This window comes from Ahaetulla prasina, chromosome 2, assembly GCF_028640845.1.
Source record: "Ahaetulla prasina isolate Xishuangbanna chromosome 2, ASM2864084v1, whole genome shotgun sequence".
Taxonomy (NCBI): Eukaryota; Metazoa; Chordata; class Lepidosauria; order Squamata; family Colubridae; genus Ahaetulla; species Ahaetulla prasina.
In genome coordinates, this window is record NC_080540.1 from 89,544,840 (window position 1) to 89,568,351 (window position 23,512).

General features: G+C 40.8%; 1 protein-coding gene across 2 annotated transcripts; it reads left to right on the forward strand.

The window, feature by feature from the left end:
• Positions 1 to 22,998, forward strand: CD74 (CD74 molecule). 2 transcript variants are annotated; one of them, XM_058171289.1, is made up of 10 exons: positions 2 to 169; positions 5,561 to 5,736; positions 6,533 to 6,600; positions 7,064 to 7,126; positions 11,080 to 11,175; positions 12,067 to 12,136; positions 16,379 to 16,567; positions 20,172 to 20,243; positions 20,333 to 20,392; positions 21,769 to 22,998. In XM_058171289.1, exons 1-9 carry the CDS (start codon positions 114 to 116, stop codon positions 20,377 to 20,379), a joined length of 837 nt encoding a protein of 278 aa, XP_058027272.1. In that variant the 5' UTR covers positions 2 to 113; the 3' UTR covers positions 20,380 to 20,392; positions 21,769 to 22,998. The 2 variants fall into 2 exon arrangements, with proteins under 2 accessions (XP_058027273.1, XP_058027272.1); XM_058171290.1 differs by lacking the exons at positions 20,172 to 20,243; positions 20,333 to 20,392; positions 21,769 to 22,998 and adding an exon at positions 17,844 to 17,944 and having other exon boundaries at positions 1 to 169.
• Positions 22,999 to 23,512: the final 514 nt, after the last annotated feature.

Consider the following 23,512-nt stretch of genomic DNA (forward strand, 5'->3'; position numbering starts at 1 on the left):
TCCCTCATTTGTCTTTCAAGAAACACTTGAAAAGCCCAGCAAACTTTTAAAAATTCCCATTTCACAGCCATCAACCACATTGCCAGAACTCAGCTCCTGAGGCAATAAAGACCATGGAGGACGACCATATTCTTCTCCCACCAACTGGTTCTACAAGACAACAAGCAAGGTATTTGTAGCTACCACTCCTTTATTTCCTTGGACTGAGTTTTGAGTTTCCAGTGTTGCACCCTCCATCGTATAGAAAAATAGGGGACATTTGATGTAGGTGATGTAGGAAATTGAGGGGAGGGGTGTCCTTCTGAAAAAACCCCAATGTGTCTAGAAACATCTATGATGATACACTGTAAGAAGGAATTAAGACAAGCATTTAAGTAGACCCTCAGTGCATTGGCCAAAAGCTACTGGCAGTTTTCCATGCACGATGCCCTCCACCTGGGTTGGTTTACAATTCCCAGCGTCCTATATGCTGGTGGTTGTGCTAAATGGGAAATAGCCTGTTCCAACTGGAGGGAATCTGGTGGCAAAAGTCACAGGCTGGGTTATATGGATTTTCAAAACAGAAGAACAGAAAACATGGGAAGCACTGAAGCTGTAGCATTATGAAAATGTACATAGAAACAAGCCCATTTTGTGTGAATAAACTCGGGTGGGATTATATTGCTTAGATTATTCTTATTTTTGTCTTCAACTATGATTTATTGAATAACCTATAATTGGCTTTACACTCATGCCACGTCATAAACTATGTTTTATAAATCACAATATAGTTCATGCTATATGCTAACCCAACCATATTTTGGCTTAGGATAATTCAATTCAATTCAATTCTTAGCACAAGATTATAAACCTTGTTCAAGTGTAGGCATATTTCTAACCTTGAATCTTTTCATGCTGGGTTCGCTTCACTAGCACAATCACTCTAGGGCAATCTTTCAATCTCACCAAAAAGTTTAGACACTGTGCTTGGTGCTTAAGAAAACCAGTCAGGTTATAAGGAAGCCACAATATGTGTTATCAGTTTAACAATATATTAAGTTATGAGCTAAAACCAAATAAGTGCTGGAGCTATTTTTAAATCACTGGCAAAGAATTATACATTTTCTCGAGTATATCACCATTTTCAATTTTGCTTTACAATGGTACTTTGGAAATAAAACTCAGTTCTCTCTCCCTCCCCTTTTTCTTCCTTTCTAAGAAGTAAAAAATGTTCACTTGTTGTTTTTTTTGCATTAAAAGTGTCATTTTAAAACATATTTGTAGCCACCAATTGCTCTTTGCTTTTTATTATTATTTATTCTGCCCAATAGAACTACTTTGTACTTTTTTTTAAAAAAAGGACAATATTGCTCTTTCAGTTTTGCTCCCCAAAATTCATTACATAGGCATCTTACCACTTCTTTAACAAGAGCTAAAATTTGGCTATATTGCTTTCATAAAATTCCTGTAAAATTTTCAAAGCTTCATAAATCAGCAGAAATGTGAATCTTGAGTTCTCATATTCCCATATGCCCATTTGTATTTTTTTTGCTGTGTCAAAAGTTGTATATTATGTTCTCAGATTCTGTAAAATTTTATATGGTAAAAAATAATTCTTATTAAAGAAGACCATTTTAAGGGAATTATACTGCTTTAAAGCTGGCCACAGATACTATAAGACAAGCCAATAATCAAAGCCAATCATTTAATAGATTCCAGATGATTTGCTGTTGCTAGGGTGAAATGTGTACAAAAACCTGTCATCTATACTTCAGTTATAAACACGTTTTCTAACTCCCACTGAGTGCATGCTGCTATAACTTGCAGCTAAAATACTAAACTACTGTTTTTTTCCCCAAGGCAACACTGCACAGTATATTCTGCTTTTGAATCCACTCTAACTTATTTTAAAATGGAGGACTGCCCAGAGTATACCAGGACACTCAGTGAATGGCAATATCATCCATCTATCTATCTATCTATCTATCTATCTATCTATCTATCTATCTATCTATCTATCTATCTATCTATCTATCTATCTAGCTAGCTAGCTAGCTAGCTAGCTAGCTAGCTAGCTAGCTATGTGATCTCATACGCTCTCAGAAGGAAGGTCTGTCCTGGATAGTACTTTGGTGGGGGAACCACCTGTTATTTCTAGATTAGGAAGTTGAAAGAACATTCTGGAAGAAAGCGAACAACATCTGTGATGCTGCCAAGCCTTGTGCATGGATGCAGTCAATGGGAATGTAGTTAGCTGAGGATTTTTTTCACCTTTTAAAATTTACCAATATTGACAGAAATACATCTTGAGCAATCAGACAGTGTGTTTTTATGATAATTATTTAAATCATAAGTGGAATTCTTTAACCTGCCAGAAGGGCTGTCCCCCAGTTGTCATGTCTGTCATATCAGTTAATGTATTTCAATTATTTTTTAACCTGTTTTCCAGAATTGTCTGGAGACAACACGACCACCCTAGCAGCAAGCAGACATAATAATTTACGAGGTTTAACTAGCCTGCTCGTTCTGTATACAGTTGAAGGATGAAAGTTCTTCTTGGTTGCTTTTTTTTTTTTTTAAAGACCTCCATATAAAACTTGGCATGTGGAAAAGGCTCTTCTAGGATAGTGTTGTCCACCATATTCATTTTTTTTTAAAAAAACTGTGACTTTTCTGTAACTGTTGCCTGTGGGTGCCTCTATAATCAGGGAATATATGTATACTGATTGTTCAAAATTCCACCTGTTTTTTAACCTTTTGCACATCTTGTGTTTTGCTTTTTTTTAATCACACTCTGTGGGCCTCCCTGGAGCAGTCACAAAGTGCAAACGTACAAGAGAAGTAGTCAGAACAAAAACCTTGATTTGTTAGACTCTACGTTGTACAAACATTTCTTCGCTTTCACTTTCAACTTCTATTTTGCATGTAACAAATCCATATTAACGAATCAGATAAAGGTCTCTTGGGAATTTCCCAGTTTTGTTTTTTGGACGAGGTTATTTTGTGAGCTATGGAACAGGTAAGATACAGGTTGGGGAAAATAGGGATTTTCTATAATTTGATAGGGGACTTTTTTTTTAAATTGGCCACACACACACACACACACACACACACACACACACACACACACACCAAAAACACACCTTTATCTAGCACTGTTTGTTCAGGAAGGTGGTGGTAGAGTATATACTTAATTGCCTCTATGCTATGCTAACTGTCTGGTTCGGTTCTGCAACCCAACAAGAAAGACACAGACTTCAGAGGATAATTAGAACTGCAGAAAAAATAATTGCTACCAACCTGCCTTCCATTGAGGACCTGTATACTGCACAAATCAAGAAGAGGGCCGTGAAAATATTTGCAGATCCCTCGCATCCTGGACATAAACTGTTTCAACTCCTACCCTCAAAACGACGCTATAGAGCACTGCACACCAGAACAACTAGACACAAGAACAGTTTTTCCCCCGAAGGCCATCACTCTGCTAAACAAATAATTCCCTCAACACTGTCAGACTATTTACTGAATCTGCACTACTATTAATCGTTTCATAGTTCCCATCACCAATCTCTTTCCACTTATGACTGTATGACTATAACTTGTTGCTGGCAATCCTTATGATTTACATTGATATATTGATCATCAATTGTGTTGTAAATGTTGTACCTTGATGAAGGTATCTTTTCTTTTATGTACACTGAGAGCATATGCACCAAGACAAATTCCTTGTGTGTCCAATCACACTTGGCCAATAAAAATTCTATTCTATTCTATGCTAAGGTTTGGCAATTTTCAAAGAGGGGGAAGGGAGAGATTTCCATGAAGGAAATTAATCCTTTGGTATAAGAAAAAAAAAATACAGGTAGTCCTTGATTTACAACCACAATTGAACCCAAAATTTCTGTTGTTAAGTGAGCCATTTGTTAAGTGAATTTCCCCCATTTCACGTCCTTTCTTGCCACAGTTGTTAAGTGAATCCCTGCTATTGTTAAATTAGTTAAATTGCTTGCCACAAGGTCGCAAAAGAGGATCACATGATAGAACAGAACAAAACTTTATTGTCACTTTAAATGTACACTAATCAGTATACATTAAAATGAAATGTTGTTGCATTCATCTCTTAAAAGATAACAATTATACATATACACACACACACATATATGAGACAGCGAAACATCACAATCTAATTTGAATGTGTACATATACATGGCAGAAAAAAAAGGAATCCTGTGAATTTATAAGACGGATGGCATAAGGAACAAAGCTGTTACAGAATCTATAGTAGAAATACTTACGTTAGAAATACTTTGAAACCTCTTCCCAAAGGGAAGCAACAGAAACAGACTGTGAAGTGGGTGTGTGGGGTCTCTAACAATGCTTTGCACTGAAGCAGTATCCTGAATAACAGGAAGGGAGCTTCCTATAATCTTCTCGGCTGTCCTTACCACTCTCTGTATGGACTTTCTATCTGAGGCACTGCAGCCACCAAACTAAACAGTGATGCAGTTTGTTAAAACACTCTCAATCGTGCCTCTGTAAAAAGTGGCCAGGACTAGAAGGAGAAAGATGTGCTTTCCTCATCTGACTCAGGAAATGCAAACACTGGTTTGCACGCTTCACTAAGGATGATGTAAGAAGAGACCAAGTCAGATTGTTAGTTATCTCCACCCCCCAGATACATAATACTATTGACCACCTCCACAGCTGCAGTCTTGATACAGACTGGAATAATAATTATGCCAGCTCTTTCTAAAATCAACAATGATCTCCTTGTTTTGTTAACATTCAAAACCAGATTATTTTTATTGCACCAGTTCACCAGAGTCTTCACCTCCTCCCTATAAGAATCTACATTGTCATTCCTGGATAAGACCCACCACTGCTGTGTCATCCTCATATTTCACAATATGATTCGTAGCAGATTTGGCACAGCTATTGTGGGTCATCTAGGTGAACAGTAGTGGACTCAAGACACAGCCCTGTGGGGAACCCGTACTCGAGATGGGGTTGGAGACTTTTCTTCCAAATTGCACAAACTGGGTCCTATCAATAGAGAAATCAAATATCCTATGCATCACAAGGCCGCAAAAGGGGATCACATGATCCCAGGACACTGCAACCATCATAAACATGTGTCAGCTGTCAAGCTCCTGAATTTTGGTCATTTGACCATGGGGATGCTGCAATGGTTGTAAGTGTGAGAAACGATCGTAAATCCCTTTTTGTAACTTTGAACGGTCACTAAACGAACTGATGTAAGTCAAGGACTACCTGTAATGACTTCATTTGCTCTTTCTCTATAGTTCTTTTTAATTTTAACAAAGTCCCAAGGAGGTGGATCACAGAGTCTTCCTGCTATCTCAACTAACTCGTTAATTACTGCAACAGGCAGAGGTCTGCATTATAAATAGAAGAAATGTCTTAGCAACGTGTATCTCTAGCAGAATCCTGCAGATGTGCACTCATCACCACTTAAATGCAGATGTTTTGGTACAGGACCTCAGGTTAGAGAAGGAGGGACAGACATTGGGATGGCTGACACTGACAGTGAGCACTGACACAAATCTCTTATATTTGGCAGAAATTCTTGCAGCCGGGGGACTGCCTACACTGTCTTTTCTCTCCTGGGGGTCTTGCTCCTCGCTGGCCAGGCTGTGACTGTCTACTTTGTGTATCAGCATGACAACCAGATCACCAAACTGACCAAGAACACCCAGCAACTGAAACTGGACTCCCTGACCGGCAGCATCTCTAAAAGTTAGTCAGCTACCCCTCCACCCCCTTCCTTGCACTTTCAGCTGCAGAACGCAAAGATGATGGATGGCCCTTAGGCAAAGTTTACTTGTGACATCTTTTCTGCAGTTGCACAGGCTCGTCACAATCTCTTTGTTTAATCCTGCTTGGAAAAAGCCATCCGGTAGGAAAAGGGATTTTTGAAAGTAATTTGTGGTTGAGTATGAAGGACAGAGGGACGTGGTGCTCAGTGGCTAAGACGCTGAGCCTGTCGATCGAAAGGTCGGCAATTCAGCGGTTCGAATCCTAGTGCCACATAACAGGGTGAGCTCCCATTACTTGTCCCAGCTTCTGCCAACCTAGCAGTTCGAAAGCACGTAAAAAATGCAAGTAGAAAAATAGGGAACACCTTTGGTGGGAAGGTAACAATGTTCTGTGTGCCTTTGGTGTTTAGTCATGCCAGCCACATGATCACAGAGACGTCTTCAGACAGTGCTGGCTCTTCGGCTTTGAAACGGAGATGAGCACCACCCCCTAGAGTCGGCAACGACTAGCATATATGTGCGAGGGGAACCTTTACCTTTACCTATGAAGGTCAGAGTTTCCGACTAAAAGAAAGCTAGCCAAAATTTCTATTGGGCACACTCACACATGCACAAAGTTAAACATCTCCTTGTCTTGCTTCAGAGATTTGTCTAGATTATAACCAGGGACTCAAATATCCCTGGTTTGACATAACTATAAGGGTAGAAGGCACTTGTGAAGGCTCTTATGTTTATCCCTTTCTGTATGTATTTTACAACTCTCTTTCTTCCCACAGATGTCCAAAGATCAGGCCCAAAGTTGGCAATTGCTAATGTGATGCCTTTGGCCCTCAATGAACCGGAGGTAAGTAGGACAGATGGTGAAGGCCGCTGCTCCCTTCCATAACTTATTGTTGTCTATCTATGTTGGATTCCCAATAGTTCCCCTTGAACCATTTCAGTGGGCAGTTCTGCAACTTCTGAAAAACTGGCTAATTTTAAAAGTTCACCTTTCACAGCACTTCAAACAAGGGTTATGTAGTATTCTCAAGGCAATGCATTTATTTTTGCACAAACTTTCACGGATCATGGTTACACTCAATTTAGAATTGTTTAGAAGTTTACCCACAAGTATATTTAGATACACTTGTGATACACACAAAGTGAGGTGACCATTATGTTTAAATTATCTCAGTCCATCCCTCCTTCCTATATGATCACAATAATAGACAACCCCTCCTGCCACTGCCTACTATAATTACAAAGACATGGGAACCCCTTCTAATTTTCTCCTTTCCTGGAATAAATCCCTATTTTCTTTTCTACAGTTTCTGCAGATGGAAAACAAATTGACTAATACCACTGAGGATCAAGTCAAGCGCTTGCTCTTGGTAAGGACTCTCATCTTGTTACTTTTGCGTTTGTGACAAAGCATTGTGCCCCGATTGTGGATACTCCAGCAAATCTGCATTCAGTGTGATGCTCTCTCTTAAGGCTGTGCTCCTCCCTGAGCCTATCTTCCGCCCAGCATTAGTCAGGGGAGAAGCATGCAGTTTGTACGCAGTATAGTGGTGAAATCCAGCAGGTTCTGATAGGTTCTGGTGAACCAGTAGGAAATTTTAAGTAGTTCGGAGAACCGGCAAATATCACCTCTGGCTGGCCCCAGAATGGGGTGGGAATGGAGATTTTGCAGTATCCTTCCCCTGCCACACCCACCAAGCCATGCCCACAGAACCGGTAGTAAAAAAAATGAATTTCACCACTGATGCAGTTAATGTTAAATGCATGAAGACTGTCCTGGCAATGTCACCTTCCTGCAAACTGTGTTCCGGATAGGCCTGCCAAAATTGTCAGAAAATGGATTGTCCTGATGGAGAAACTGTGCAAGATGGCATCTCCATCTCTAGTAAGATTGTGACAGCAGGAGAGCAGGCAGGATTTAGAAAGAGGAAGGCAGGCTAGGTTGCTTATATGAGACACACAGTGTTGTGCCTCGCCCGCCCTTCTCTCTTCAGCTGGGCCCCTCCCATCTCCTGGTATCTGAGCCAGAGACTGATAGTGAAGAAGAATGGCCTGGCATGCCTCCAGCCCCCAGCCCTGGCACCATGCCCGGACAGAATGAACAAACAAACCTCCCTCCTACAGCGTGTGAGCACGAAGCCAGCCACGAGCTAGAATTGCCGGCAGCAGAGCAGGAGGACAAAAAGACACAGTGGACGGATCCCCGCTTCCGGAGAATGGAGAGGCGACGTCAGCAAAAGGAAGGGAGGGGCAGGCCTGGATAAGTGCTGAGTCATGGAGCCACACCCCATGGCCTATATAAAGGACATGCTTTTTGGCATTCCTTGAGTCAAGCAAAGTCTCATCTGGTTGCTGAAGTCACACCTTGGATTCCTGCCTGCCCTGAGAACTCTGACAGGAATTTGGCAAAGCTGCAGAGGTTTCATGGCCACGCTTGATACAGACTTCCCAGACCCGGCCGTCAGAGGAGGAGTGGGACACAACACACATCTTAACTATAGTGCCCCCAGATCATATAGATTAGCTAAATGACTGGAATTGTATACAGAATGCATACAGGCAGTTTTCAACTTACGACCATGACTGAGTCCCAAAGTTCCATTGCTAACTCCAAGACAGTTGTTAAAGTGAGTTTTGCGACCTTTCTTTTTAATGACCTTTCTTGCCACAGTTGTTAAGTGAATCACTGCAGTTGTTAAGTGAATAACAAGATTGTTAAGTGAACCTGGCTTCCCCATTGATTTTGCTTGTTGGAAATTCACAAAAGGGGTCTACATGACCCTAGGCCACTGCATCAACCATCCTGAATATAAGCCAGTTACCAAGCATCCAAACTTCAATCACTTGACCATGAGCATGCTGCAATGGTTTCAAGTGTGAAAAATAGTAATAAGTCCCATTTTTCAGTGGAGTTGTAACTTTGAATGGTCACTAAAAAAATGGTTGTAGGTTGAGGACTACCTGTATATCCCCTAGCTCAGGGTTGTATGCATCACGGGCTGGATACATCACGCACTGGCCATGCCCATGCCCATTTAGTGAAGGGGGGGAAAGTCCCAATACATCACGTGATGCTGCCATGACGCGAGTTTGACACTCCTACCCTAACTTAATTGTGAAACATTTTGTAAGAAAACTATTCTAATCCCTAGAAAGAGTATATGTCCTAGGCTACCTCAGAAGGAGAAAGAAAACAAGGGAGAAAAATGGGTGTCGTGAAGACAGAGAGCAAGGGGGAGAAATGGGGTATTAATAAGAAATTTAAGGGACAGCTCATCCAGATTGGCATCTAAACTCAGCCCTTAAGCTATTTTCCACAGAAAATTTGCCCTTCTTCCTTGTTAGAATCAGTCCTGAGTCTTCATTACTTTTATAAATCTCTTTTAATCTACTTTGCTTGTCGAGCAGCGAAGTTGACCAATGAATGTTTTTTCCAGACATGAGAATCAGCAACGATGCTTGACTGCAGATTCCTACAATCTGTGGAGGAACTGAAAGTCAAAGAAAAATGGGAGTGGGAAGGGCCTTCTTCAGTGAATCTTACAGAACCTAGCAGTAGTTTCTGCCAAGATTTAAGGAAGCTGCTGATGAAAGCACAGCATATCAAGCTGGAACTTTTGGTGCACCAGTTTGCACCGGATAAGTTGATTAGCAGTTTTTTTCTTCTTCAAGCAACAAAGCACAAATTGTAATTCTGTGCCGGTTTTTCACAGTCAGGCATGTAACTGCTTTGGACCTTGGCCAGAGTGTCCCTTTTGCTAAGTGCTCCCACTTTAACTGTGCAAAGAGAACTGTACTTTGTATTTCAAGTTCCTTTTTTGCTTGATCTGTGTACTTTAGCACCACGCCCCAGCCTAGGTATTCACATGTATTCAATATCAATTGTGCTAGATGAGTGAAATTGATATTTTCCAAACCGCTTTGGCGTATCTGCTTTTCTCGTGATGAGAATTGCATTCAGATTTGGAATCCCAGTGAGACAGATTGTCAGCACCATTAAGTAGACCAGGCTAGGAAATAAACTCTACAGTAGCTTTAGCCTTCCTTTAGCTAAGAAGGTTAAATCTACTCTGAGGTTGGATGTAATAACAGTCTCTTGCCACAGTTTCATTGTGCTATACCTTCTCTCTCTTCCTATAATTCAATGAATTAGGGAGGTATCTGCCTAAGCCAATTCTTAATGTCATCTGTTCTTGGACTTAAAAAATGTTTCAGCTTCTTTGGTCTAGGTAGCAGCTGCACGTCTCCATCAAGGTCAGCTTCCTTGTTCTAAATTCTCAAGGAAGAGAATTTAGAAAGGAAATTGGTGGGAGGAAAACTATGGGTTAGGGATGTCAGCATCTCCTTTTCTATTTTAAAATACCATTCAGAAGAATGAAGTGGTGGTCCAGTTCAAATGTACAGAACTGCCGTGGTCATGTCTAGATGATCTTACATATTCGGGCACTTTATTAAACTGCTGAAACCAAGTTGCTCATAATGTGTAAACTAAGCCTAGTCTTCAACCTGGTTCACGCAACATACAAAGACATCACACACATTGCTTCATTTGGGCTAAACATTGTTGCATGAAACTGACACCAGTTGCTTCAATACGCCATAGTTAAACAAATCATAGCTTGGCATAACATGTGTGGATTCATGCATAACCCTAAACCATGTATTAAACATAGTTTCCTGACCAAGCTGCAGAGGCTCAGCCATATCATAAGCCAAAATGGAAAGAAAAGAACAATCAGCATATGAACCTGGCCCTGGTGCAGGGGTGAAATCCAGCAGGTTCTGACAGGTTCTGGAGTGGTGGGTTTCAATTTTTTTTACTACCAGTTCTGTGGGTGTGGCTTGGTGGGTGTGGCATGGCTTGGTGGGTGTGGCTTGGTGGGCATGGCAGGGGAAGGATACTGTAAAATCTCCATTCCCACCCCACTCCAGGGGAAGGATACTGTAAAATCTCCATTCCCACCCCACTCCAAGGGAAGGTTACTACAAAATCCCCATTTCCTTCCCATCAGCTGGGACTTGGGAGGCAGAGAATAGGTGGGCGGGGCCAGTCAGAGGTGGTTTTTACCGGTTCTCTGAACTACTCAAAATTTCTACTACCGGTTCTCTAGAACTGGTCAGAACCTGCTGAAACACACCTCTGGTGGGGTGGGAATGGAGATTTTGCAATATCCTCCTCCTGCCATGCCCACCAAACCACACCAGACTCACCAAGCCACACCCATAGAACTGGTAGTAAAAAAATTGGATTTCCCCACTGCCCTGGTGCTCTTGAACAACAGCCCTTCTTGTATCTGTACTGTAAATCTGTCTTTTTCTTTAGAGAGAAAATCCAACCAGAACTTTTCCTGAATTAAAAAGCAACTTCCTGGAAAATATGGGACACCTGAAGATCGGCATGTCTTACAGTGACTGGAAGGTAAATCTCTGTCATTTGCTAGAGTCTTGTTCCTCCTTGGATGCCCCTGATTTTCTTTCATGAATGTTGTGACTCCAGCCTCCGAACCTGGCCCCATGCCCGGAAGTGACTTGGAGCCGGGCCTGCTGCCAGAAAGTGACTTGGACAGTGAGGGGGAAGGGCCATCAGGACTTACCTCAGGAGCACTGGCTTCCCTGGCTCAACTCCAGGAGCCAGAAGCAGGCCAGGTGAAAGAGATAAAGAGGCCTCCTTCCCCTGACTCTTTCCCCCCCCAGGCCACGCCTGCAGACCCAGCTGATGGCAATCAGGCTTGGTTTCGTAGGCAGGAGAGGAGGGAACAACAGAAGCAAGGATGGGGCAGGCCTAAGAAGTGCTGAGTCATGGAACCACACCCCACAGAATATAAAAGGCAGCCAGAGCTGCTGTGTCTCTTTGTAACAGGCAAATCCACTGATTGACTAGAGCTGAAGTTTGTGATTCACCAGCATCGTGGAAGATAATGAGGGCTCTTGGCAGACGCTGGCTCTTTTGTCGCCAGAGCTGATAGTGCCAGCTAATTAAGCCATCATTCAGACGGATGTGGAGGAGGACAGAACAGTGAACCCTCATCTCCCTTCTGTGATTCTCATTTTCTTATCAAGATCCTGGACTGCCATATTCTGATTTCCACTATCTATAGGAGGGTCAAGTCTAGTCCTACCAGGAATCCTCTGCTTTTCTACCTTCCTCTCTACTTACATAAGAAACCTCTGCATCTTCCTATGGATCTACAACAGCCCTCTTTAGGAGATATGGATTATTCTTCAAGAGGTTACCAAGGAGGGGGCAGAACAATAGTGGTCTTAATTTAATATAATTAACCTTCAGTAATGGTATCTGGTCTGTTTGCAGGAGTTTGAAACCTGGATGCACAAGTGGCTCATTTTCCAAATGGCCCAAAAACAGAATACTGAAGAAAAAGGTATGTATGCTAGACTTGTAGGAAACAAACAACTTTTAAGCACGAAATTCTTGGAAGCAAAGGTTGAATCCATTCAACTCGGAGCAGATCAAAGTGTCAGTGTTACTTGTGCTTACCACTCTAAAGAGGTGTAGGAAATGAGTAGGAACAGCAACAATATTCAAGAAAGTGGTTCCAAGTGTTGTGACATTATCAAGTTTTGTGAGGAAAGTTAAATACTGAGATATATCCAGAAGGATCAGGATAGAATAGGGTTTGTTCCCCCACCCCCTGTCCCATTCTATGTAGCTTTAGCATCAGTACTGTACAGTACAGGTAGTCCTTGAACTTACAACCATTCGTGTAGTGACCATTTGAAGTTATAATAGCACTGAGGAAAGTGATTTATGACCGTTTTTTACCGTTACAAGCGTTGCAGCATCCTCATGGTCACATGATCAAAATTTGGGCCCTTGGCAACTAGCCTGTGTTTGTGACAATTGCACTGTCCTGGGGTCATGTGATCACCACTTGTAACCTTCTCAACTGGCTTCTAACAAGCGAAGTCAATGGGAAAAGCCAGATTTGCTTAACAACCATATGGTTCACTCAACAACTGCAGTGATTCACTTAACTGTGGCAAAAAGGTGCTAAAACCAGGCACAGCTCACTTAACAACTGCCTTGCTTAGTAACAGAAATTCTGGGCTCAGCTGTGGTTGTAAGTTGAGGAATAACCGTACATAGCATTATAGTAATGAAGAAAGCCAATTGCAGGAAGATGCCTTTGGTTAAAGTGCGTCCAACCAGCAATAGCAATAGCAATAGCAATAGCAATAGCAATAGCACTTAGACTTATATACCGCTTCACAGTGCTTTACATATTTCTCTAAGTGGTTTACAGAGTTAGCCTATTGCCCCCAACAATCTGGGTCCTCATTTTATCCAACTCGGAAGGATGGAAGGCTGAGTCAACCTTGAGCCTGGTGAGATTTAAACTGCCGAACTGCAGGCAGCCAGCAGTTTTGTGACTGGAGAGAAGCCCCATGTTCAAGAAAGGATTCAAAGGCGCCATTTTGTAAATGAAAATCTATTGTTCTGTTGCAACGGGAATTTTGCCATTTCTATGAATTTCTTCTCGAGTTGCAACTCTCCATCCTACACGGTCCTCCCATCTTCCAAACTAGCTGGGATGGAAAGTGGGAAGAGGAGAAATTTTCATTCCTGAACAGACTAATTTGTGGGAACTAGATGAAAGTTTGGTTCCGTTCTCAAACAAGCCAAGCCAAGCTCTGCCTAGAAGGCTTTTTTAGATGCAAATGTGTTTTTAATTGATACCAAGGGTATTGCTCCTCTCTTCATGCCAATGTTGATTGAATTCAGTATTCTTATTGCCCGCTATAAAATTATATCAGTGCATTATTCTCTGCCTTTCGGTTCCTTTTTGCCTAAAAGAAACCATTTGCCTTTGGCCCTTCAATAATGTATTTCTGAGAGCAACATATCCCAGGGGGATTACTGAAGGATGTGCCAAGGAACATTGCCGTTTGAGTATAACTCATTGTGTAAAATATTCAAATCCCCTCTTGATGTAAATTGGCCAGTGTCTTAAGCTGGGAAGAAAATGTCCATCTTTATTAAGTGCCTACATTTATCAAGAGCGATGCTCCATGTCAGTAGCAGATTAGGGCTGATCCGAGTGAGCAGGAGAATAAGAAAGATCATAATGTGGAAACAGCGGCCAAGCCACTGTTTTCTCTTGTCATCCCATCTTCTTTGCAGGGCTCCCTATCACCCATTGAAGGGACCACTTTCAACACATTGAACATCATTTGTGGGGCGGGGGGAAGGTATCTTTCTGGATCAATTAATACAAATTATTTTTTGAACAAGCTATTTATGCAGCACTGATTGTTTTGCTACTACAGGATGCTTGACTTGGGAATCTTTTGTAGCTGAAACTCCTTGCCTTTCTACAAAGAAGAGGCAATGGGCAAAATGTACGCAGTACAGGTAGTCCTTGATTTATAACAGTGACTGATGACCAGTTTTTACACTTACGACTGTTGTAGCTTCCCCATGATCCTGTGATCAGAATTGACTCATATTTATGATGCTTGCAGTGTCCTGGGATCATGTGATCTCCTTTTGCAGCCTTCTGACAAGCAGTCAATGGGAAAGCTAGATTCACTTAGCAACAGTTTGACTAATTTAACTATTGTAGTGATTCATTTGACAACTGTGGCAAGAAAGGTTGTGGAATGGGGCAAACTCACTTAACAACATACATTTTGGCCTCAATTGTGGTCTTAAATCAAGGACTACCTGTTAACTTATTGAGCCTGGTTGGTTGATGAGCTTTTCATGCTTTAAGAGCTCAGAACTTAGATGGAAAGAGAAGAGAAAGCCCTGGAAGTCACAAAACAGAAAAATGTGTTCTCTCTCTCTCTCTCTCTCTCTCTCTCTCTCTCTCTCACACACACACACACACACACACACACACACACACACAGCAATAAGTGATTCATTTAATACTTCAGTTACAAGCTACAAGTTGCATCTGTGAGGAAGGAAGACCCAAGATGCAAATTAAGAGCCTCTTCAATATAATTTAAAACCCATGGGAACATCTTAGGCATTTCAACAACACCCGCTGTAAATGATTCAATAATGCTTCACGAAGTTCAGTAACTTTATGTAACAAACTTGAGCACCAATCTTGTGTTTAAGAAGAATTCTTCCTTCTGTGATTTCTGCACTTTTTGAAATCAAACCCAGTGGCTGAGATTTTCATATCAATTAGCCGCCCAGCAGTCATCAGCCACTGCCCCCATTAGCAGAGTTTATATTAATACTACCTCCATTAAACTACTCATTAGTGTTTGCTCTCATTAGGCTAAATGGTTTCCTTGGGAGCTATCCCAATGAAATAGCTGTCCTAATTAAAGTGGCGTATTGTTACGAATAGCATTATTTCCTTACCCTTTCCTTTCCTTCGGTGTAGCTGCAATGGAACAACCTGTTTTGATGATTAAGGAGTAACCGACACAGTCAGCCAAGCCATATGTTAAAACTTTGCTTGGATTTCCAGGCTGCTTATGTCTGGTGGGATGGCTATACAATAGATTTGGTTGCTCCCCTTCCCTTCTAATATGTATTGTGTATGCAAAAGCCCCACCATCCTGGCAAAAGCTCTACTGAATGCTTCTCCCTGAGAGACTGGCTTTCTGGGGTGTAGTTGTGCCACATTCCGAGAAACACTTCATTTCTGAATTATGCTCAATATATACATTTGTCATATTTAATTATCTCTTCATACATAGTTGAAGTACAACTCCCACCACTCCTCTTTTTTTAAAAAAAAAATTATATCCCAAGTTAAAATACAAACTCCAAAAGAAAAGAAAAAGGGCAAGGCAAAATGATAAACAAGACAAAAATGGACATAAAACCACAACAAAAAAACATACACACATATTGTTCCCGCTAGCTGAATACTGATAAATATATTTCAACAATAATAGTTCCCTCCTTGCAAAACAGGTCCATAGGTTATGGAGTTCTACAATTCTATTTACTCAACCAATTTGATTTGCCATCTATCTACTGTAAAAAAAGAACAATTAACAGGTAAACCCAACAGCAAAGCTAAACTTTAAAGCCCTCTGTTAATAATTGAGTATTGTAATTAACTCACAGAAAGTCCACAATGACTTCTATTCTATCATACTACCATTGTAGTCATTAACTCTGATTTGTCCAGGATCAAATATCCTAGATCAGGGGTGTCAAACTCGCGTTGTCATGGTGTTGTCACGTGATGTATCATGACTTTTTCCCCCTTTGCTAAACTGGGTGCGGGCGTGGCCCTCACGTGACGCATCCAGCCCGTGGCCCGCGAGTTTGACAGCCCTGTCCTAGATATTTGACAACTCCAACCATTCCTGACCATTCTTTTTTACAAAGAGAGTGGACAGCCATTTGTCTGGAATAGTATAGGGTTTCCTGCTTGAGTAGAGGGTTGGACTAGAAGATCTCCAATTCTGTTGTTCTGTTATTGTCCTTGCTGGGTGAGGCTGAGGGGAGTTTGCACCACAGCCTGTACTAAAGGCCATATTCTGTATCATCATATGTGCTCTTCGGAAGACAAGGGATGTGATTATTGTGATTTATAAGTGCTTTAAAAGGAGAGTATAGCGAGAGTACTGGCAATCAGCTCTAAATATTAAAACTTCCTTGGTTCTCCCTTTTTTTCTTTTTAAAGGGAAAACCAAGTGCCAGAAGGAAGAGTGTGTTAAGGGTGTCCATCCAGGAAGATTCTGTGCCCATTGTGATGAGAAGGGGGACTATCTGCCTATGCAGTGCCATTCCAGCAGCGGCTATTGCTGGTGTGTCTACAAAAATGGCACAATAATTGCGGGCTCTAAAATCCGTGGACGTCCAGACTGTGCTGGTAAAGAGCGTTTTTCTGCTATCAAGTGGGAGAGCTACTAATGTGATGGTTATGGTTATGAATATTAAATTCATTTGCCGCCCATCTTGCAGTCTGAAGCGACTCTGAGTTGCTTACTGTGTGATACAAATATCCAGGCAATTAGAAATATAAAAGCATATAAAAATTAAACTAAAAATCCATAGGTTTGGAGTGGAGAAGTGGGAGTGCCTTCTCTGTTAATGCACCACCAACCACCTCCAGCCAACGGCTTTTCCTTCAGGACCCCATAGCCAAGTTTTATCGTATTTTCTGAAGGTCTAAAAAAGAGAAGGCAGATCTTACCTCCTGTGCAAGATATTCCAAAGAACAGGGCCATGGCAGAAAAGGCCCTTCTCCTGGATCTTACCAATCAAATTCCTTGGTTGATGGGATCTGCAGTAGGCCCCTTTGCAGCACGAATGGGACAGGCCAATCCCACTGGGAAAAGGTGGTTGCACAGATAGCCTGGATTCATGCTTTAGAGCAGGGGTGTCAAACTCACGTTGTCACAGCGGCGTCATGTGACATATCAGGATTCCCCCCCCTCTTCGCTAAACTGGGCGTGGGTGTGGCCAGCATGTGACGCATCTGGCCTGTGGGCTGGGATTTTGACATCCCTGCTTTAGAGAGCTTTAAAGGTAATAACCAACACCTTGCATTGCATCTGGAAGCAGATTGGCCTCCAGCAGCTGAGGCAGGGAGGTTGCTACACACTAGGGAGGCTGGCACAGCGGCAACACTCCCATTTGATCCTGTGAGCCTAGCCTCAGAAACAGGGTCTCCCGCCTGGAAACGTGAGGAACATGGTCCCTGAAGACCAAAAGAGATTCTCAAATGACAACTGCCACTCCCCATCTGCCTGTCCTGTGGTCTTGGTGGGTGCCAAATTCTAACCCTCCCAGGGGACATCTCTGAGAGGGTCTGCGAGTGAGTTTAAAGGGCTGGAACATGCCACTGGTTTTAAGCATAGGCATCTTCCCCTGGCTTCCGTCTATATGCCCCATGCCCCATGCCCATGCTTGAATGAATTGCCCCATCCAGTCTTAAAGGTTTTGTGCATAAATTTTCTTAATGCATAATGCAATGATCTTTCATCAAAGGTGAGTTGCTGGCAGCAACTGTATTGTCTTCTATTAGTTTTATAAATGCTTTTTTAAAAAACCAACCATAACCAGGCCACCATCAGTAGCTATACCAGATTTGTTAAGAAAGATTTTTTTAAAAAATCACTTTAATATAATTTCTATTGTTTCAGGTCAATCAAGTTCAGCTGTGTCTTTTAATGGTACTAAAGCCATTTTTCTTCAGTGAGATTACATTTGTTATCAATACCCCTAATAAAAATGGCAAATTGAGTCATATTTGTAGCATTACTACTTCATCTACTTCCAAAGCATAAAATTTGAAATTACTTAGTTTATTCTCCAAATCTCTTTCAGTAGAGAAAGATAGAATTTTCTGTTTTTTGCAATTTGCCTGGCTATAATCCAGTGAGACAAACTGGTTTTAGAAAAATCCATTAAAAAAAAATAGGATAAATTATATTTCTGCCATACTTTCCATGAATTGCTTAATAAACTCACCATTAGTAAATGGTTTTGATTTTTCTGCAATCAGATTTTCTACCACATAACTTTCACAATAGTCGTAAAAATTTTTTAAAAAATGGTTTAGATGACATACTTTTTCAGTTCCACTATTTTGTTTTTACAAAACATCCCTTGATATGCATCGAATTTGACAGCATGTTTTACATATGTCCTTCCAAATTGTAATCTTTAAAACTGACACAATTCCCTGTAAATTAAGCATAGTGCCTTATTATTTGTTTTGACAAAAAAGTGTTCAACTCTCCATTTTTTGTTCAAAACTCTTTCTTAATTCACAATTTTTCTTTTTTAAGGTTTTGGGTTTTTTTTTTGGGACAAAATGTTGAAGCTGTGCTTTCATAAAAAAAAAAAGCAATTATTTATCTTTTTAGTATTAGTGATGGTGCATATGTAATTATATCAATATCATGAGCAAAAAATTATTTAATTTTTGCATCACTCTACCACAGTTGCTAAAAAACTATTTTAACTTATTTTATGAACTAATGCAGTAAACCCAAGTGCAATAATTAAATCAGAAAACTTACATGTCTGCTTCCCAACACAAAAACTTAGAATTTTATTTTTTGCTGGATTAATAAACGTCTTGACTTCACAGGCATACACATATTATATTATCACACACATATAATTTGTTACCACTGCAATTTACTTGCCAAGCTGCACAAGCACATCTAATGTCCGACACAGATGGATTTCTATTCGACTATGTGTGGTGGGTACAGGAGGTGAAGTTAACATGGCTCTGTGACCTCCAATACACAATGTTTGACAGTTGCCTACGTAGTTGATACTTGAGTACTGTGCAATTGAATCATGAAAAATATAGCTAAAAACCACATAAGGTTAAAAGTTTACATCTTGGGGCCGCATTACTAGCTGTTCAGGGCAGGGATCTCCAACCTTGGCAACTTTAAGACTTATGGACTTCAACTCCCAGAGTTCCTCAGCCAGCTTTCAGTCCATAAGTCTTAAAGTTGCCAAGGTTGGAGGCCCCTGGTTCAGGGTTGTATGTGGGCCGCAGGTTGGACACGCCTGATCTAAATAGCAGTGTTTCAATACTTGAAGGGCTATCACAGAGAGGAGGCAGTCAACCTATTTCCAAAGCACCTGAAGGCCAGACAAGGAATAATGGATGGAAGTTGATTAAGGAGAGATTCAACCAAGAAATAAGGAGAAATTTTCTAACAGTGAGAACAATCAACCAGTGGAACAGCTTGCTTTTGGAAGTTGTGGGAGTTTCATTATTAGAAGCTTTCAAGAAGATGACTGATGACTGCCATCTGTCAGAAATGGTATAGAGTCTCCTGCTTGGGCAGAGGGTTGGACTAGATGACCTACAAAGTCCCACCCAACTCTGTTATTTTGTTAGACCAAAGGGAGAGGTTGTTGGTTAATAGACAAGCTAAACTAGGATTATAGGTACATCCTGATCAGGGAAAAGCTAGTCTTTGTGTGCTAATGGAAGATCTGGGGGTTTTGCTTCTAAAGGATCAGGGGGCTTTTTCTAAAGCCAAGATAGCTTCATCCCACGTTTAAACAATGTGACAAATTACACAATTCCTGGAAAAGGAAAAGCTGAAGATTCTGAAATACGCACAATAAAGGAATGTTGGTAAAGATGAGAAGATTTGCAGAGGTAGGGATTTGATTAGGGACAAGATAGCTACATTTGTCAGTGACTAGACACCCTTTATTGATTTTTTTTGCTGAAAATGGAAAAAAATGTAATTTGGGATTTATGGGATTAGAAAAAATAGAATATGGAAAGAGGGAAGCGATGACAGAACTACAGAGATGGAGGACAACATATAAATGCATTTATAACTGCTGTAAAGATCAGAAGCCACTTCTTTATATCTTTTTGTCTTTTCTGTCTTTTTTCTTGTATTCTTTTTCTTCTTTAAGTTAGTATTTTTTTAACTTTGTAAAACATTTCATATATATATATATATATATTTATTTATTTATAGGAATAGCTGACCACACTGAAGCACCAGTCCACCCCACTCACCGCCTCCCTGCAGCAAAAAACCCCCAAGGAGGTAATATTTGTTGCATTAATAAATTCTTTAAAAATTTAAGAAATAGACGTTTTCAGCTCTTTAAATGTGCTAATATTTTGTCTTCGCAGGAATTTTGGATACTGAGAACGTGACCTATTCTGGAGACCAAAACTAATGGATCTCTTCAGGTGACTTGAGGAGAACCTTGTTCAATCTGCGCAGAGGGCTCTCTAGGGCAGGGATCTCCAACTTTGGCATCTTTAAGACTTGTGGACTTCAACTCCCAGAATTCTGGGAGTTGAAGTCCACAAGTCTTAAAGTTGCCAAGGTTGAAGACTTGGCTGAGGAATTCTGGGAGTTGAAGTCCACAAGTCTTAAAGATGTTGGAGACCTCTGCTCCAGGGCAGTATCCTGCTTCCCAAAATGCTTAGCTACAGATAACCACAACAGCCTCCCCCAATTTAATACTCTTTAGATGGCTGGATGTTCTGTTTGCACGCTCTTTGGCTTGCTGGCTAGGAATTGTGTTGAAATTCCAGCTATATGGAAATACCAGGTTAGGTAGGGCTGGCTTAGGGGACTATAAAGGACATAAGCCAATACTGGGTTGCCCCTGGTTCGGACTGGTTCTTGTGAACCAGTAGTAAAACTGGGGGGAGACTCCACCCATTGACCCCAATGTTATCAGGAAGCTTCTGCGCACATGCGAAGCGAGCACGCATGTGTAATCCCGCTGCAAACTGGTAGTAAAGGAAAGTAGAACCCACCCCTGACCTTAGCTCCTTATCCATACTCCTCATTTCCCAGCTAATGCTGCCCACCTCTGATTCAGAAATGGTGTAGAGATATCAAGGCTAGTAGTAGCGACTTGTGTCTTACATTAGCTACAAATATCTATCATGCAATAAAGAACTGCAGTTCAAATGTGATTTTGAAGAAAAGGGGAAAAAATATCTTGGTTACGTCCAATTGGCCTAATACACTGCTGGATATGTTGGTTTCATGGATTCCATGCTTATAATGTTTTAGATGCACGTCCAACTAGATTGCAGAATATATAAATGTCTTTACACTTCGTAATGCTGGAACAACAAAAAGGTTTTTTAGCTATATGCATGTGTGAAGAACATATCTATGAATATAAAAGCTAACGAGCAACTTCCTTGAATTGGTTGGATCAAATTTATTGAACTGGAACCTTAAATACTTAAAGCTGTGCATTAAATAAATGTCATTTAGAATAACTTGCAAGGGAAAAGGTTTGAACAAAAGGAGCTTGTGGCAGTACATGGGTAAGGTGAATAATGCCACAGTAATCCATAGCAGGGGTCTCCAACCTTGGCAACTTTAAGACTTGTGGACTTCAACTCCCAGAATCCCTCAGCCAGCAAAGCTTCTGATATGATTAAAACATATATGATTGGTTTGGTATTTTGAAAATATGATGTGGACTTTCCCACTTTAGAGAGACCAAGCTAGACTCAGATCTCTAAATAATTAATAGTTTTGTTTCTGTAACTAGTGTGGTTTCCATTCACCTTTCTTTTTTCTTTTTTCTCCTTAGAAAATATGAAACAAGGAGGCCTAGCACATTGGCCTAAGAAAGCCAGATTGTCTTCAACTTGTTTCACTTTTGTTCTGCTTGGATGTTGATTTCAAGAATTACTATAACAGCAACCTGCTTCTAAATTTACCAGTTTAAGAATTATCCTTAAATGGAAAGGAGGAAAGGGTGGAAAGTAGCTTAATTATTACTGTCAACAATGCTCAGTGCAGATGTATTCTTTTAGAAAAGTGGCCTATGCTTATCCAGGACTTTTAACAAATAAGCAAGAAATTTAGTTATTTCCCTGTATAATCAGTTCATGTCCCCCCACCCCCATTTTGATGGTTAATCAGTTAAGATCACTCAGTGCAAATATTTCAACAGCTGTCCTATTCCATATGTCCATATGCCATCAAACAGGAATTTAAAACATGACAAAGATGCCATTTCTCCAAAATGCTTTCTTTGCAAGCTTTATTTCCCTCAGATTGCCTCTCTTGATCTTACAAAACCCACCTATTCATATCATTATTTACTTCATCATTTTCTCCATCTTGGCGGCTTCAAAATGGATAGATTGAAGTCCACCCATCTTGAAGCTAACAAAGTTGAGATACACAGATTTACTGTATTTTATGGGACTGATTAGAACAAAATCTCTAAAACAACTTTCCTGAACTGGCGCCCTCCAGATGTATTATTGCAAGGTCAGAAATCTACGCCAGCATGATTTTTGATCTTACTCTCTAAGACAGTGTTTCTTAACCATGGCGATCCAAGATGTTTGGGCTTCAATTGAACCAAGAATTGCTAAAGTTGAGAAACCTGTTCTAGGGATTCTGGGAATTGCAGTCATCTGGCACACACCAGGATGGGGCACACTATTTTACAGGGAAGGAGACATCCTTACTTCCAGGAAGGCCAACTTTTCTAACTGGATGGCATAGGTAACATGTTTTTTCTTTCCAAGAAAAGCTTAGTAGAGTATTAGACTTCGGCCTGCTGATGTGTATGCATGCCTTCTTTAGTAGTATCCTTAATATAATCGTTCGAAGTTATTGAGCAAGTTAAGATAAGCAAAGAAGACTTTAAAACATACTTCTAATTGATGATAGGCTCTCAAGTTTATATACCAATCCTAGTCTATGGTCTGTTAATGATGCACACTGAATATATAATCACCGATAACAAACTAAGATGATTTTAATTATAAGCTTTTGCAAAATAAAAAAGTAACTAACTAATGAAGCACTCTTCTGCTGAAGTGGATGATCGACCCTTTCACATTCTGGCAACGCACAGGCTGCCAGAATATCCTCCCCTTTGGGGAAAAAAAAACTGTAGTTGAGGAAAGAAGATGCTGCAGTATTTTGCTCAGTAATTGCTAATGATGTTATTATTCCTGACATGCTTTCATTCGACTGTGCATACATTCAGGAGGCAAGCGTGATGGGGATGCTGCCGTTCTTTTTGGCCACTGCAGACTTCAGAGAAGGGGGGATCTACATAAAGAACAGCTTTCACAGAACGTCCCATGCATGACCTTCAGAAGCAAGCTGCAACCATTTTAATGGGCTTCCTTCCATAGTTAACAGTGCGAAGGATTGAGGCTGTGGTTGAATTCTGCTTAGAGTCAGCGAAGCTTGCCAGTCACCTGCACTTTGCTGACATCCACACTAGGTTGGCCACCACAAGGTGTAATGTAGAGATGGGTTTCATAAACGTTGGTCAGATCCAATGGATGCAAAATGCCACTGCATAG